The 14,310-nt window shown below is 60.6% G+C and overlaps 1 protein-coding gene and 1 pseudogene across 1 annotated transcript; both read right to left on the bottom strand.

The window, feature by feature from the left end:
- Positions 1-1,345: 1,345 nt before the first annotated feature.
- On the bottom strand, positions 1,346-2,714 carry LOC118996341 (60S ribosomal protein L23a-like; annotated as a pseudogene).
- Positions 2,715-4,305: 1,591 nt separating this feature from the next.
- Positions 4,306-14,023, bottom strand: BCAM (basal cell adhesion molecule (Lutheran blood group)). The gene is made up of 15 exons (XM_037058182.1): positions 13,891-14,023; positions 12,018-12,139; positions 11,271-11,499; positions 11,113-11,183; positions 10,783-10,879; positions 10,507-10,689; positions 10,104-10,240; positions 9,604-9,760; positions 6,856-6,971; positions 6,610-6,751; positions 6,316-6,452; positions 6,023-6,167; positions 5,789-5,933; positions 4,850-4,967; positions 4,306-4,755 (listed from the first exon to the last, which is right to left on the bottom strand). The coding sequence occupies exons 1-15, from the start codon at positions 13,970-13,972 to the stop codon at positions 4,750-4,752; spliced, it is 1,887 nt and encodes a 628-aa protein (XP_036914077.1). The 5' UTR covers positions 13,973-14,023; the 3' UTR covers positions 4,306-4,749.
- Positions 14,024-14,310: the final 287 nt, after the last annotated feature.

Raw genomic sequence — 14,310 nt, 5'->3', positions numbered from 1 at the left:
GGTCTCATTTCACTGAAAAGTACACTAAGGAAGTGCTGGATGGGACTTCCCTAAAATGCGTATCTCAGACTCGCTGCAGCCTGCTGTGGGGTCGGCCGGACAAGTAGGCGCTTCATAAATGTGCTTCAGATCTTTTTATTTTAAAACATTTTATTTATTTATTTATCTTTAGAGGGAAAGGAGAGAGGGAGAGAAACATCAATGTATGGTTGCCTTTCGTGCATCCCCTGCTGTGAGTTGGCCTGCAGGGAACCGGCCTGCAACCCAGGCATGTGCCCTGACTGGGAATCGAACCGCCATCCTCTGGTTCGCAGGCCCACGCTCAATCCACTGAGCTACACCAGCCAGGGCTGCTTTCGATCTTTTCGTCCTTCTCTCCCCAGTCGGGGACTAGACTAGAGGGCCAGGATCTCGGGGTTTTAGTGCCAGCTTTGCTACTCACAGGCTTTGCAAAATTCTGGCCACTCGCTCTTCTCCCTTGAGCAAAATAACCAGCCTCCTGGAGGTTTCCTCCACGAGGCCCCCTCCTACCCTCTCTTCCCCAGGCTCAGCTCCTCTGGCTGTGCTTGGTGGGCACAGGTGAGCCCAGGAGGCAAGCCCCAAGAGGGTAGGCTGCCATTTCACCCCTGCGCCCTGTGTCACGCATAAGGCTGAGCACCACTCTGCTTGTTGACAAGTGACTGGGTGGGTTCCGAGTCTGGGGAGCTGACTTTGAGTATCACCAAGCCTCAGAGAGAGTACTTCACTGAAGAGGCATAACCAGGAGGAGGTAGGGGCGCCGGGCCAAAGGCATCCTGACAGGGCTGTGGAGTTGGGGCCAAGTTGTAGATGTGTGAAGGTTTTCTACTTTGTGGGAGGTCAGCGCCCATAACCTCCACATTAAGGGACAACTGTATTTTACCCATCCAGCAACCTCTTTCTCAGTTTCATCTCCCCCCACTGCCCAGGCCGAGTGTTTTTTTGTTTTTATTTTTTTTAAATGGGGAATCCCCTATACTCAGCCCTTATGGTTCAGAGTGCGTCTGACCCAGCCCTGGCCAATCAGAGCATTTGATCCCCTGGCCGCAAAGATTGGTTCAGAGATGAGCATGTCTATTCCCGTCCAATGAGAATTCATCCTGAGACTTTTGCCAGAACTAGAAGGAAAGGGACACCTTCTTTTTTTTTGGGGGGGTGTACTAAGTTGGTAGGGTAGAAATCTAGTATAGGGAGGCACTGGAGACAAAAGACCCTGTCTGGGCCAAGGGAACAGCAGAGCTCAGAAATAGAAAAGGACAACTTTGTTTCTTTTAATTTTTTTATAGTATGAAATTTTTATATTTAGGATTAGCCAGCTGGACTCGGTTTAGATGATCCCGGTTCTGCTGGCAGCACTCACAGCATCCTCGTCGGGAGCCAGTCAAACAGGCGCCTCCTTCTCCCCATCAGGCCCGATCAGGGCGTTGACCTTGGCCACGTCAATGTCACAGAACTTCTTCGCAGCCTGTTTGATCTGGTGCTTGTTGGCCTTGCAGTATTGTTGTCTTCTGTCTTCTTCATGGCTGACTCGGGAGTCGGGGGGAACATGATGGTGGTGGCATCATGGTCAAGGTTATTCCTCCCAGGGGGTCTCCTCTGAGGATATTTAGGCTGCCTTCGGGGCTGCAGTGTCTCAGGCCTCTGGAAGCTGGGTGACATGTGGAACTATTTTTTGTGTGTGTGTGGCTGTGGGTGCCTTTAGCACTGCTTTCTTTACTTCAAAGCTTTTCCTTTGGCTTCAGCTTTAGGAGGGGCAGCGGCTTCCTTCTTTGCTTTGGGCGCTGTCTTCGTGAAAAGGCAAGGACAGCTTTCTGATGAAGACTATTTGAGTCCCTGGATCCAGCTATGCCTGAAGGTAGTCAGCCTTTGATATTCCTGGTTATATGAGGGAAAAACTTTTCCTTTTCACTTATTTTCACGATTTTTTTCATTTGCAATCAACCATATCCTTACTAATAAAATCTATACAAGTTCAGAAGACAGAGTCTTGTAGAGTTCCAAAGGCAAGGAAAGGGGAATGAACTCTTTTCAGAATCCTTCAAGACATGCAGCTGTGAAGGACAGCTTTGTTACAGGGGGTGGGAAATGGGGAAGGACACCCATTCCAGGTGAGGGGAATATTAAAGTCACGAGGGCGCAGGATGGGGACACATGTGAGGGGGTGCAGTGGGTGGGTATGAGGAGCGGCATCTCAGAAGGCCCTGAGCGTCCGGTGAAGAGCGACTCATACTCCTGAGAGCAATCGGAAGCCGCAGCAGGGGAAGAACAAGAGGAGCTTACTCTCAATTTGCCTTTACTTCCTGGGGCCCCAGATCCTGAAGTTTACCCCTTCTCCTTCTCCTGTCCCCCCAGACCCGCAGACTAGGTAGGAGGGGTGGGAATGAGGAGGGCTCAGGAAGCCATTTGTATGCAAATTTCCTGGCATCCTATGCAAATGCAGGATCCTACGCAAATGTATGCCCTCTGGGAGGTAGGCCAGGACCCTCCTCTCATTAACTTGGGGACCAGGTGCTGGGCAGAGAACCCCTTCCTCCCTAGAGTCCCCTATGTCCCCTTCCTCCAGATATCTGTTCACTACCCCTCCAGCTCCCCGAATCCCCTCTCACCAATGTCTGCCCTCAGAGTGGGGTCTGTCTCCACCTGGTCCCTTCCCTGGATCAAAGGACCCTACTTTGCTCTTCTCTCTGTGCCCCCATTTCCTTTGGACGATGACACTGCTACTAATAAACGTGTACTGAGCACATACACTGTGCCAGGCTTTGCACTAAACCCTTTCCACCGTTGTCTCATCAAATGCTCCCAGTCACACTGGGACCCACTGCGTGTCGGCCGCACTGCTTGACAAAGAATATTCAGTCTTGCCACGGAGAAAACAATACAGCCACCCGCATAAGGAGACAGATGAAATGGATGGATATGAAGAAGCAACTCATTAGGCTTGTTAGACCTATTAAGGATGTGAGCTAAACACAGACGGGAAGGATGAAAGGACCCAGTCAGCCCGTTCTGTGCATCCTTAGGGTGCTTCCCTGCGGGTGACTCCGGCTTTGTTCCGTGAGTCCTGTGCCCAAGTCACGCAGGTAAGAGCCAGGTGCACTTGTTCCCTGCGTGACCCTGGCACCTTCCAGGTGCAGAACCCTCTGGCTCACTTTTCACTCTGGGGGTTAAAATCACATCACGGTGTGAGAGAGACTGGACACAGGACCACACCCCTCCCCCAACTCAGGTGGTGGGGACCTTCGATCCTTTGTGCCTGAGCTCAGTGTGTTAGCCTGACACATCCCTTTTTGCTTCTTGCGTTTGTGTGAATCGGATTCAACAAACCATGGGATTTGAGCACCTGAATCAGGCCGGTGAGCTCTTCTGCTTCCGGACCTCCTGCCTACCAAGAGATTCCCAGTAGCCTCTGGTCAGTTTCCCAAGGCCACAAGATCCCTCCCTGTCCGTGTTGTGGCCGGGCAAACTGAGGAGAGTGAGGTGGATGGAGTCACCCTAGGCTAGAGGCCTCCCTGTGCGTCCCTGCGCAGGGACGGCCACGCCCACTCACAGCGGCCCGTCTCCAGGCCCCAGTGTGATTTACAGCCATTTGATGGGCTCCGGGTCACACCCACCCACCTCCACCTCGCCTTCTGGGCAGCTCTCAACGTTTTTGACGGCAATTATCTAATTATCTCTCTGCCCCCACACACACGCCGTTTCTCTTTGTCTCTTCCTGTCCCCAAATCTTTCCATCTCTGTCTGTGTGACTCGAGCTCTCATCTCTGAGCCGCCCCTGCCCAGTGCACCCCTCCCATGCTCCCTCCACCCCCAGGTCTTTCTATCCCTCTTCCCTCGGCCTCAGGCCCCTCCATCCGGGTCCCTCCAAGCCACCCCTCCTCCCTCGGCTGCAGGAATGATGCCATGCCCAGAGAAGGCAGCTCCGTCCCTAATTCCATCCATTCTACAGCTCAGAGAATTTTTCCTCTCGCAGCTTCAATTCCCTCTGGGGTTCTGGCAAGAGACTCTGGGAACTTTTTATTTAAGGGGACAGCAGCCCAGCCCCCAGGGCAGACACTGGTCTTTCAGGGGCCATTCTCAGTGCCCTCTGGACCCTGGGCATCTCCCTCTCTCATCCTCAGCGGCTGAGTCACTCTCTGCTCTCTCTCTCTCTCTCTCTCTCTCATGTCTTCCCCCCTGATGTCAGACATCTCCCAGCTCTCGCAAGGGCACTGTGGGAGCAAAAGGGAGCAGGGTGTCACCTGCACCCCTTCCCCTCTCATCCCCCCCGAGGCGGCTCCGGCCACAGGATGGTGTCGACGTGACAGACAGCATTTATTCCAGACTCCAGTGTCCGTGATGAGGGGGCAGCGCGGGGGTGGGAATCCAGTGTCAGACTCTGCAGCAGGACGTCAGGTGGGGGGACCAGCAATGGAGGCGGGAGGTAAAAATAGCCTCGGCCAGCCGACCCTCGCAGCCTCGTCCCAGGCCGGGCCCTGGGCTTGGGTCCAGGAGCTATTCTGGGGCCTGGGAGAATCATACTCCCAGGAGGAAGGTCCCCTCCCGCCCGGCAGCGCACCCTCCCTCCTTCCCCGCAGTGTCTGTAGGTCCCTGCCCAGCCTGCAGAGGAAGGAAGGGCGGGCAGGAGAGGGAAGGCCGGGAAGGCGGGGGTGGGCAGGGCGTGAGCAGGGCTGGTTCTCTGATGCCTGCAACTCCAGGTTGGGTCCAATGACTGCCTCTTGGAGGTCCTCAGGTTTAGCACTGGGGAGAAGTTGGAAAGGTCAGCCTGTGCCCGTGGGGGCTGCGCCGCCCCCCGCAGGGCCCCTCTCACCGGGATGCCCAGGCCTTCACCCACCTCATCTCCGAAGCCCCCACTGCCATGCCTGGCTTTTCCAGAGGCACCTCCCTTGAGGAGGCCCGTCTGCTCTGGCTGCTGGGACCCTGAGTGGCTCAGCTCTGGGTCCCCAGGGGGCCTGGGGAGGAGAGGCAACATGTTAAAAGTGGTCCCCGCTGGGAAGGAACTGGGGATGGGGTCGTGCTGTGTAGAGATGGACTCGGAGGGTGGGCAGGAACGGGTGGGCGATGGCGGAGGGGCTGGGGTTGGGGTCAAAGATCCCGCTAGAGTTGGAGACGGTGTCGTCGCTGGGGTCAGCCCCGGGGCGGGTTGGGGTGGCTGTGGCCTGGCATCAGGCCTGGCCATTGGGTTGGGGTTAGAGATGGGGCTAGATGGGAAGGGGTGGGTTGGAGGGGCTTTGGGGATGGGGAAGCTGGGTTTGGTGCTGATGATGGGTTGGAGCTGGGATGCGGCTGGAGGAGCGGTCGGGAGTGGAGGAGAAGTTGGGATTGAGAGTTGAGGGAGTCAGGGGTGGGGGTGGGTTGAGGGTGGGGACGAGGATGGGGACATGGTCGGGTGGACAGCAGCTTAGATGGGACTGGAGATGAGGCTGGAAGTGAGCAAGAGGATGAGATGCTGGAGAGGGGAGTGGGGTGCGTGTGCACGTAGGCCGGGCTTGGCAATGGTTTCCTTAGAACTGGGATTAGAGTTGGGCGGGAGATGGGGTTGGGGAGATTAGGGACGGGGTTAAGTTGGGATCGGGCATTTGAGGACGGGAATGGGCTGGATGGGCTGCAGCACGTGGGTGGGGAGGACGCAGCCGGGAGAGGTGCTGGCCATGGACTAGGTTGGAGGTTGGAGATGGGACCACATTGCACCCAGTTTGGGGCTGAGGTCAGCGTGAGACCTAGGGATGGGGAGGGGTGACAGAGGTCAATTCCGGGGCTGCAGGCCACTCACGGAGCCCCCTTCTCCCCCCGTCGGCAGCAGCCGGAGCGCCCCTTGCGTCTCATGCAGTAGAAGGCGGCGACCACGAGGAGCAGGAGGCCCACGCTGACGGCCACGGCCATGACGGCCACGCCAGCCTGGGAGGTCTGGGGGGCCACTGTGGGGACAAGGAGAAGAGGAGGCGCTCGGCCAGCAGCGCCCTGACTGCCCCACGGCGCCTGCTCCCCCACCGCCGGGGTTACTCACGGGGGCCGAAGTGGAAGACATGCCGAGTGTTCCCATGTGGGTTGGAGGCCTCACAGGAGATGCCGTTCTGGCTCATCGCGTTGGTCAGCTTCACGGTCAGGGAGCTGCTCACCCAGCCCTGCCTTTTGGGGACGGGCTCTGTGGGCTGTGGAGGCTTCAGTCAGGCTTGGGTCGGGCCCGGGGTGATGGCCGGGTCCCTCAGGAAGTAGGAGAGAGGACACGACACCCGGAGCCGGGGGGAAGCGGGGTCCCGGGGGAGCTGGAGGGTTCAGGGAGGAGGGGAGGTCGCTTACACTGCCGCCCAGTTCGCTCCAGGTGAGTTTGGGCTCTGGGTAGCTGCGGGCCAGGCAGACCAGCCGCACTTCGTCTCCTTCATGCCAGCTGCCCTCTGCCTGGGGCTGAGTCCCAGCCTCACTGATCTCCGGTGGCCCTGTGGGTGGCAGTGAGGGGGAGACACAGTGGGGAGAGGAGAGAAACAGAGGAGGAGACGGAGGGACCAGCCAGGGCCACTTGCCGTGGGTCCTGACCCCCTGCTGCACCCCCCACGCCTCCCATCCCAGCCTGTTCCTGCCCCCGAACCTTCTAACCTTCAACCAGCAGCGTGAGGATCCGGGAGCGACTGAGGAGGGGGACGGTGGGCGTGTAGGCTTCGCATACGTAGGTGCCGGCAGAATCGAAGGTGAGGGAACTCAGAGAGAGCCTGGGGCCATCCCCCAGGGGGACCGAGTCCTGTAGGGTTGGGGGTGGGGGGAAGAGGCCAGGTGGGCCGTGAGAGAAGGGTGGGGTGAGGGGAGGGCGGGGGTCCTGGGGCTGGGGGCCCCTTTCCTTCTCACCTTGGTCCAGCGTAGAGCAGGGGCGGGCAGGCCTTGCACGGAGCAGCTGGTGGATACAGTGCTGCCCAGGGTGGAGGAAAGCTCCTCCTTGTCGCTAAACTCGATGGGGTCCAGGTCTGCGGGGGAGACAGACCGCCACTTACCCGGACCCTCACCAAGTTGCTGAGGGGCGCTTAGGGCCGTCGAGGGTGCGGACGCGCACCCACGGTGGTCAGCGGAGCATGGCCAGCGCGCCTCCTTGTCCGCCGGGTCTCTGGGAACGCTCCGCTCTGCCTTCTGGGCCCAATGGCCAGCCCAGATCTCAGGGTCTGACTCCAGAGTCTGTGCCCACCTGGACCACTTTCCTCCAGAGCTGACGTTTGGGCCCAAGGTTAATGGATACCCTCCGAGGTGCAAGGTGCCCCTGCTCTGACCGACCACCCTAGCCCCGTGTGCAAACTTAACACCTTGCCTTCCCCCCCTCCCCTGCTGACTGCCCTTTCACTCATCAAGTCTTTCTCTGATCTGCCCCCCAAAGGGGTCCTTGTACTTCTGTCCACCTGGGAACGCCCAGGACGATGGCCTTGGCTGTCACCTCCTCACTGGCCTTCCTGCTGGACAGGACTCTGGTCCTCTCCCGTCCACTCTCCAGTGAGCAGCTAGAGGGATCCTTTCTAAACACACAGGTCAGCTGACTGGTGTGGCTCAGTGGATTGACCGCTGGCCTGTGAACCGGAAGGTCACCAGTTCCATTCCGGTCAGGACACACATCTGGGTCGTGGGCCAGGTGCCCGGTGGGGGGTGTGTGAGAGGCAACCAGTCAACGCGTCTCTCACACATTGATGTTTCTTTCTCTCTCTAAAAGCCAAGAAATAAAATCTTTATTTTTTTTAAAGGAAAGTTTGTAGCATTCTTTTTTTTTTTAGATTTTATTTATTTATCTTTAGAGGGGAAAGGAAGGAGAGAAGGAGAGAAATATCAATGTATGGTTGCCTCTCGTGAGTCTCCTGCTGGGAACTGGCCTGCAACCCAGGCATGTGCCCTGACTGGGAATCGAACCGTGATCGTGTGGTTCGCAGGCCCGCACTCAATCCACTGAGCTACAACAGCCAGGGCTAAAATCTTTAAATAAAAAAAAAAAAAAAAAAAAAAAAGCCCTGGCTGGTGTAGTTCAGTGGATTGAGCACGAGCCTGTGCAAGCACGGGGTCACCGGTTCGGTTCCTGGTCAAGGCACATGCCTGGGTTGCAAGCCAGGTCCCCAGTAGGAGACACATGAGAGGCAACCACACATTGATGTTTCTCTCCCACTCTTTCTCCTTCCCTTCCCCTCTCTCTAAAAATAAATAAATAAAATATTTAAAAAACCCCAAAGACCACACTGTCAGCCTTTCCTTCTGCTTGAAATCCTGCACTGGCTCCCCAGTACCCAGGGTACAGAGGCCACATTCCTTGACAAGGCCTGAACATCCCACCTGGTCGGGCCAACCCCTGCCCTCATCTCTCACCCTGCTCCCTTGCCCCTGAGCTCCAGCTGCCCCGGGCTCCTCTCGTTTCTCCCCAGGACACCACGTCGGGCCCTGTCTCAGGCCCTCTGCCCTCACTGCTCCCCTACCTGAAGTGCTCTCCTTCTCTGCATCCACTCCACGGAGTCTTACTCAATTGCCCCCTCCTCAGAGAAGCTGCTCTAAGCGCCCCCCCCCACCCCGTGGACAACTCAGATTTCCCCTTCAGCTGTTGGGAAGGACATCAGCTGTCAGCCCTCAGCTGTCAGCCCCTCCAGCAGGCAACTGCCTCCGCCGCGAAGAGCCCCTCGCTGGAGGTCACGCCCCCTTCCTCAGGCAGCCCAAGAGCTCACGGTGAGGGGTGGCCGTGCTAAAGCCAGGCAGGCCCCTCCGCCCCAAGGGGAGCACCCCAGCTTCCAAGAGCCCTGCAGGGCCCACAGAGGCCTCCTTCAGACCACAGCCCAGCTTCTTCCCCTGCCCGATCTTGCTTCCTTCCCCTCCCCACCCCCCGGTAGACCTGGATGCCAAGGCTCCCCATAAACTTCCTGCCTGCAGATGTCTGAGTCAGAATCTTTTTCCTGAGGACGCAGGCTGGAAACAATCCCCCCAGCAATTCCTTGTCCTATGATTCTTCATTAGTCCCTCCAGATGCAGGACGGGCGCCCCAAAGGATCTCGTGTGGCCCTGGCCACCTGTCTGCCCCCCTGGGCTGGGAGCTCTGCCGAGGTGGGGACTGGGCTAGCTTGTGCACAGATGTGTCCCCAACATCTGGCGGGGGGTCTAGCCCCAGAAAGTCGGGCGTGAGAGAGTGCAGAGGAGTGGCGTTGGGGTGGGAGGAGGGGCGAGTGGACTGAGAAGGCTTCTCAGAAGACGGGAACCAGAGAGGTGGTCAGAAATGGACGGTAGAAGGACGGGAGGTATCCGGGGAAGGAGAGAAGCTTGGGTGTGACGAGGAAGGTGCCTTGATGGGGAGAAGGGTCAGCCACAGGTGAAGCCAGACAGGTGGGCCTTGAAGGCCGTGGGGAGGCATCTGGGCTTTCTCCGGAGGGCATTGGGGAGCCAAGGCAGGTTCTGGAGCAGGAGAATGTCAGGTGTGTGCTTTGGAAAGGGCTCTCCGGCTGCCTGGTGTGGGAGTCTAGAGGGGGCTAGGGCAGGGTCCCCAGGAGGTAGGAGGCATCTGGACCAAAGGGAGGCAGAACCGTGAGGGTGAAGGTGAGGAGGCGGCAGGTGCCAGGGCCCCCTCGCCTGCCCCCCCGGGGCTCTCACAGGCCACGCGCAGCTCCAGGGTCTGGGAGAGCTCGGCATCGTCCTCGGCATCGAAGTCTTCTGCCCTGCAGCCGTAGGTCCCGGTCTGGTTCCGCTGCACCTTCTCCAGGGTCCAGTTCCCCGAAAAGTCTGTCTTCAGCATTTTCTCCTCCTTGTCCTGGGTGACCAAGGATGAGGAGCCCGGCTCAGGAGCCACCCTGGTCCAGTGGGGTCATGAGAAGTCAGGGGACACCCAGGTCAGAGCCAGGCACCCCGATGGTCAGAGTCTCCTGGTCAGTGTCCTATCAGGTGGGAGCCCACTCCAGTACGGGGGCAGAGGTCTTGCTAGGCCGGGGGTCTCCCAAGTCATGCCAAGTCAGCACTGTCTTAAACCAGAAGTTTAAGCTCCTGGGTCACAACCGACCAGGTTCCTTGTTAAGCCAGGGCCACGAGAACTTGGTGCCGGTCAGTAGGTCACAGAAGTTGGGGCTGGGGATGCAGGAGGAGCGAGGGAGTGTCACCTGCAGGCGGTAGAATATGTATTCCGGGCTGGAGTTGCCGTCCCCACGGCAGACCAGCTGCACAGAGTCCCCCTCTCGGACCCAGCCCTCCGTGGTGGCCGGACTGTCCACCCAGAACTGCACATGCTCTGTGGGGTCTAAGGGGAAAGGGCAAAGGGAACAGGTCAGTGTGAGGTCTGGGGACCCAATCAGGGACAGGAGGGTGCAGTGCAAAGTTTAGTTGTGCCCCATGGGGCGCAGAGCGCTATGGGGGGCTGGCCCCCCGAAGTCAGAGTAGCTCATGCTACTCCCTGCGGCCAGCACACGTTTTGGGCCACAGTGCGGGGCGAAGGCTGGCTTGGAGGGGTGGGTCTCCCCGAGGTGTGGGGTCCCCGGTTGGGGAGGCGGGCTGGCGTGCACTCACAGTGCAGGGTGAGGTTGAAGGCCTGGCTGTCCAGGCGGCCGTGCTGGCCCTGCGGAAGGCTGAAGTGCGCCGAGCAGTGGAACTCGGCGTCCCGGTCGGCCTTGTGGAGCCGTAGGTACAGGGTGCTGGTGAGCGAGTGCAGACCCGAGGCCTCCCGGATGGTGCGGCTGGTTATGTAGCCATCTGGCAGGGAGTGGGGGGGCGGGGTCAGTCGGTGCCCGCCCCCCCCCGCCCTCCCACCCCCCCCATGCCCAGCTAGGCCCCCGCGCCACTCACCTGCATTCATCTCCATGGGCACCTGCAGGGGCTCCCCATTCCGGTACCACGTGATCTGAGGGACGGGGTTCCCGTTGCGGCTGTGGCAGGTGGCGATCTGAGGCGGGATGAGCGTGGCTCTCAGCTCTCGGCCAGGACTCAGACGCGGGGTCCCCTGCTCCCTCGGCAGCCCTCTCCACACGGGTCCAGGACCCCGGGTCCCCAGCCCTGTCCTCCCCCAGGGTGTGGGAGTCTGGCACCCGTGCGCCCTCCAACCTTACGACCCAAGACTCTGGGACCCCCAGCCCTCACGTCCCCCAGGACCCTGGAATCAAGGTCAGTCGGAGGTACCTCCTGGGCAAAGTCATCTGTCACGGACAGTGTCCCTTTGTTGGGGGAGACATCGGTGGCCTCTGGTTTTGCTGTGGGAGAGACGCTACTGTCAGGAGCCCCTTCCCAGGCTTGCCCCTGCCCCCCACTCCCCCCTGGGGGTGCCCCCAGACACTCACCAAACACCTGGAGCCTCGAGGTGGCCTCGGCGGTGCCCGCCGCCCCTGCCGTCACCACGCACACATAGTCCAGCTCGTCGCTCACCTGGGCCTCAGCCAGCACCAGGCTCCCAGGGGCGTCCAGCCGGTATGGGGGACTGCGGCCCAGGGAGTCCTTCACACTGGCCTGGACCTCAGAGCCCTGCACTCGGGCCTCGGCCAGGAGGCGGCGCCCCCTGGCGCGGTCGGTCTGTGGGCAGCGAGGGCCTCAGCTCAGGGCCGCCCACCACCCCTCTCTGGGTGGCTCCCTCTCTTTCCTCCTCCCTTTCTTTCTGCTGCTCTGTCTCTCTCCTCTCTGCCACCTCTCTCTCTGGTCCCACCCCTGTGCCCTACCTGTTGTCACAGGTCCCCGTCTCGGTCTCCACATTCCCACCTCCGTCCCTCTCTCTGCCTCTTATTTTCTCCCCTCTTTCTCTCTCCTTATTGCCCCAGCCCCCCAGACTTGCTTTCTCGGTGTCTGTCTCGGAAGGTTCTCGCTCAAGAGCCAGCCCTCTGTAGGGGGACCAGTCCCAGCTGCGCCCGCCCCGGGACCAGGGGAAGCCCCCCTCTGCCGGGCCTCTGTCGCCCCATGTGAGATGGAAAGGCAGCCAGGCGGAGCTCTCAGGGTCTTTTGGATGCTGATGAAGGAATGAATGTCTGCAGCCCCACTGCGCCCTGACTTTCAGACCCCCCTCCACCACGTCCCCGTCCCCAGCCCGAAGCACTCACCAGGAACCATTTCAGCACATACTCTGTATGGACCCCCAAAGGGGTACAGTTAAGGCTGACAGATGCCCCCCTCATCACCTCCACCAAGGAGGGCACAGACACCTGCATCTCAGCCTGGGCACCTGCGGGAGAGCAACTGAGCTCTTGGCCACCGTCGCCAGTGGGGAGAGCCCTTGGGAGAGCGCCCCCTTCCCTGAGGCCAAGGCAGTGCAGGCCCCCAGCCCTCCTCCCTCGGACCCAGCAGCTCCCGTCTCCCTCCATCTCTCATCTCTGTGTCTCTGAGCTCACGCTGCATCAGCATTTCTCCCCATCTCTCCCTTTACTTGCAGAACGAAGGGCTCCTGCCCTAGGCCACACAGGGCCCCAGTGGCCTCCATTCAATCCCCCTGGGGCAACAGTGCACCTGTCCCTGTCTACCCCACTAGACCCAACGCCCTTCAAGCGCAGGGCCAGGGCTGGCCCATCCTTTCGCCCCCATCACCAGCGACGGGGGCTCCCTCTCGTCCCACCGGCTCTGCCTGCCTGTCTCCCTGAGCCCGCCATTCCCCGTCTCCCATCTCCCTCAGCACCGGCCTCTCTCTCAGGAGTGGGAGGCTGAGGTGAGGTGTGGGCTTCGGCTGGGCCTGGAGCTGAGGAGGGATAGGTGTGTGGGGGTAGCGAGGGGGGACAGGGCTGGGCAGGTTTCAGGAATGTGGGAGGGACAGGCTGGCTGAGACATGCCCGGCCTGGCGCCAGAGCCCCTTACCTGCCCCTTGCCCCCCTTGCCTCTTCGATAGAGCAGGGAAGCGGGTGAGGTGGGAAAGCGGGTGAGGCTTGGCACCTCAGAACACGATAGGCCTAGGCCCCGGGTCCGGGGTCCGAGGGAGGAAGGGCCGGGAGCCTGGACTCCCGGGTCCCGGGGGAGCAGGCTGCTGGGCCTGGATTCCTGTCCCCAATCCTGGCAGACAGAGCCGTCCCCATTGGGAAACCACGCTCTCTCACCCTCTGGGCTGGCATCCTGGCATCAGCTCTTGTTTCTCAGCACCTCCCTTCGCCTCCCCGCCCAGCCTGGAAGACCCACTATTCGCCGTGCTGGTGCCAAGGGCCTGGACTCGCAGGCACCCACCTCTGGCTCAGGCCCAGCCCAGGGGCAGGGGTTGGGGGCCAGGGCGGCTTCTGCCCGAGCAGAAGAGCAGCAGCAGGCACAGACGGATGCCTCCTGTCTCCCCACCCTCCTGCCCCCAGGCCTCAGGGCCTCCGCCCCTCCCTCCCTCCACCACCCAGGTGTGTGTGGATTCATCTGGGGCCCCAGGAAGGGGGCACTGTCACTCGGGAGCACTCTGTTCCACCGTCCCCTGTCACTGTCCACCCGTCACTGTCCAGGGCTGGTACTGCAGCCCCTCCCTGAGGGAGGAGGGCCCTCTAGAGTTCGGGCTCCGAAACCCTCCAATGCATGACTCGCTGGTTCTAGTCGTAAGGTTTCTGACCCTCTCAAAACTTGAGAATCTCTCAGGAGGGGAGCCCTGAGCCTTTGGTCTCCTGGGTCTTGGGGGAAGCCACTCCGGCCACTGCAGGCCCGGACTCCTGGGTCTGAGGGGGGAGGGGGCAGGGGGCCGCGGATCCAGATCCTGGAGCTGAGGGCCCACGCTCCTGGGACCCGAGTGGAGAGGGGGTTCTGACTTCTCAGGTGGTCTCTAATCCACTGCTGTGGTGTCCCCAGCTCCTCTGGTTGGCCGTCCCCAAGTCTCTCATTATGTGCGACACCACCTCTCCCATATTCCCATGCCCCTCCGTCCTAGGGTCGCCAGGTTGGGATTCCTGGGGTGGGTAAAAGTCTCTTTCCCCTTCAAGCTGCAGGAAGCCGCCCCCGCCCCCGCTCTCAGCCAGAGCATACCTGGGTACACCCCCAGCAGGAGCACCAGCGCCAGCAGCCGCGGGGCCCTGCACGTCCCTGCCCAGGCGTCCGGGGGTTCCATGTCCACGGCGGTGGCAGCAGCGACTGAGCCCCAGCTGCCGCGAGGAGGTCGCAGCGGGGCTGGGAGGAAAAGGAGGCCCCGCCCCGAGCCCCGCCCCACCCCGCCCCGCCCTCTCAGCCCCCCTGATCACCCCAAACCTGGGCTCCGGGCCAGGACCTCCCACTGCCCGCAGAGGACCTCCCAGCTCTGCCCAGAGCCGCGCAGTCTCTGCCCCGAGCCCCAGGCTGTCGCTCCTGCTGACCAGCACCCGCGGCGAAATGGCTTGACGGACCAGTCCAGCCAGTGTGTCCTTATCTTGGACCTTCCCAGGAAACCGCAAATCCTCTCCCCCTCTTGAC

The sequence above is a fragment of the Sturnira hondurensis genome, unplaced genomic scaffold (assembly GCF_014824575.4).
Source record: "Sturnira hondurensis isolate 20B ecotype Veracruz unplaced genomic scaffold, ASM1482457v3 Scaffold0001020, whole genome shotgun sequence".
NCBI lineage: Eukaryota > Metazoa > Chordata > Mammalia > Chiroptera > Phyllostomidae > Sturnira > Sturnira hondurensis.
The sequence above is the reverse complement of the archived record's forward strand: the minus strand, read 5'-3'. Positions and strand labels throughout refer to the sequence as shown.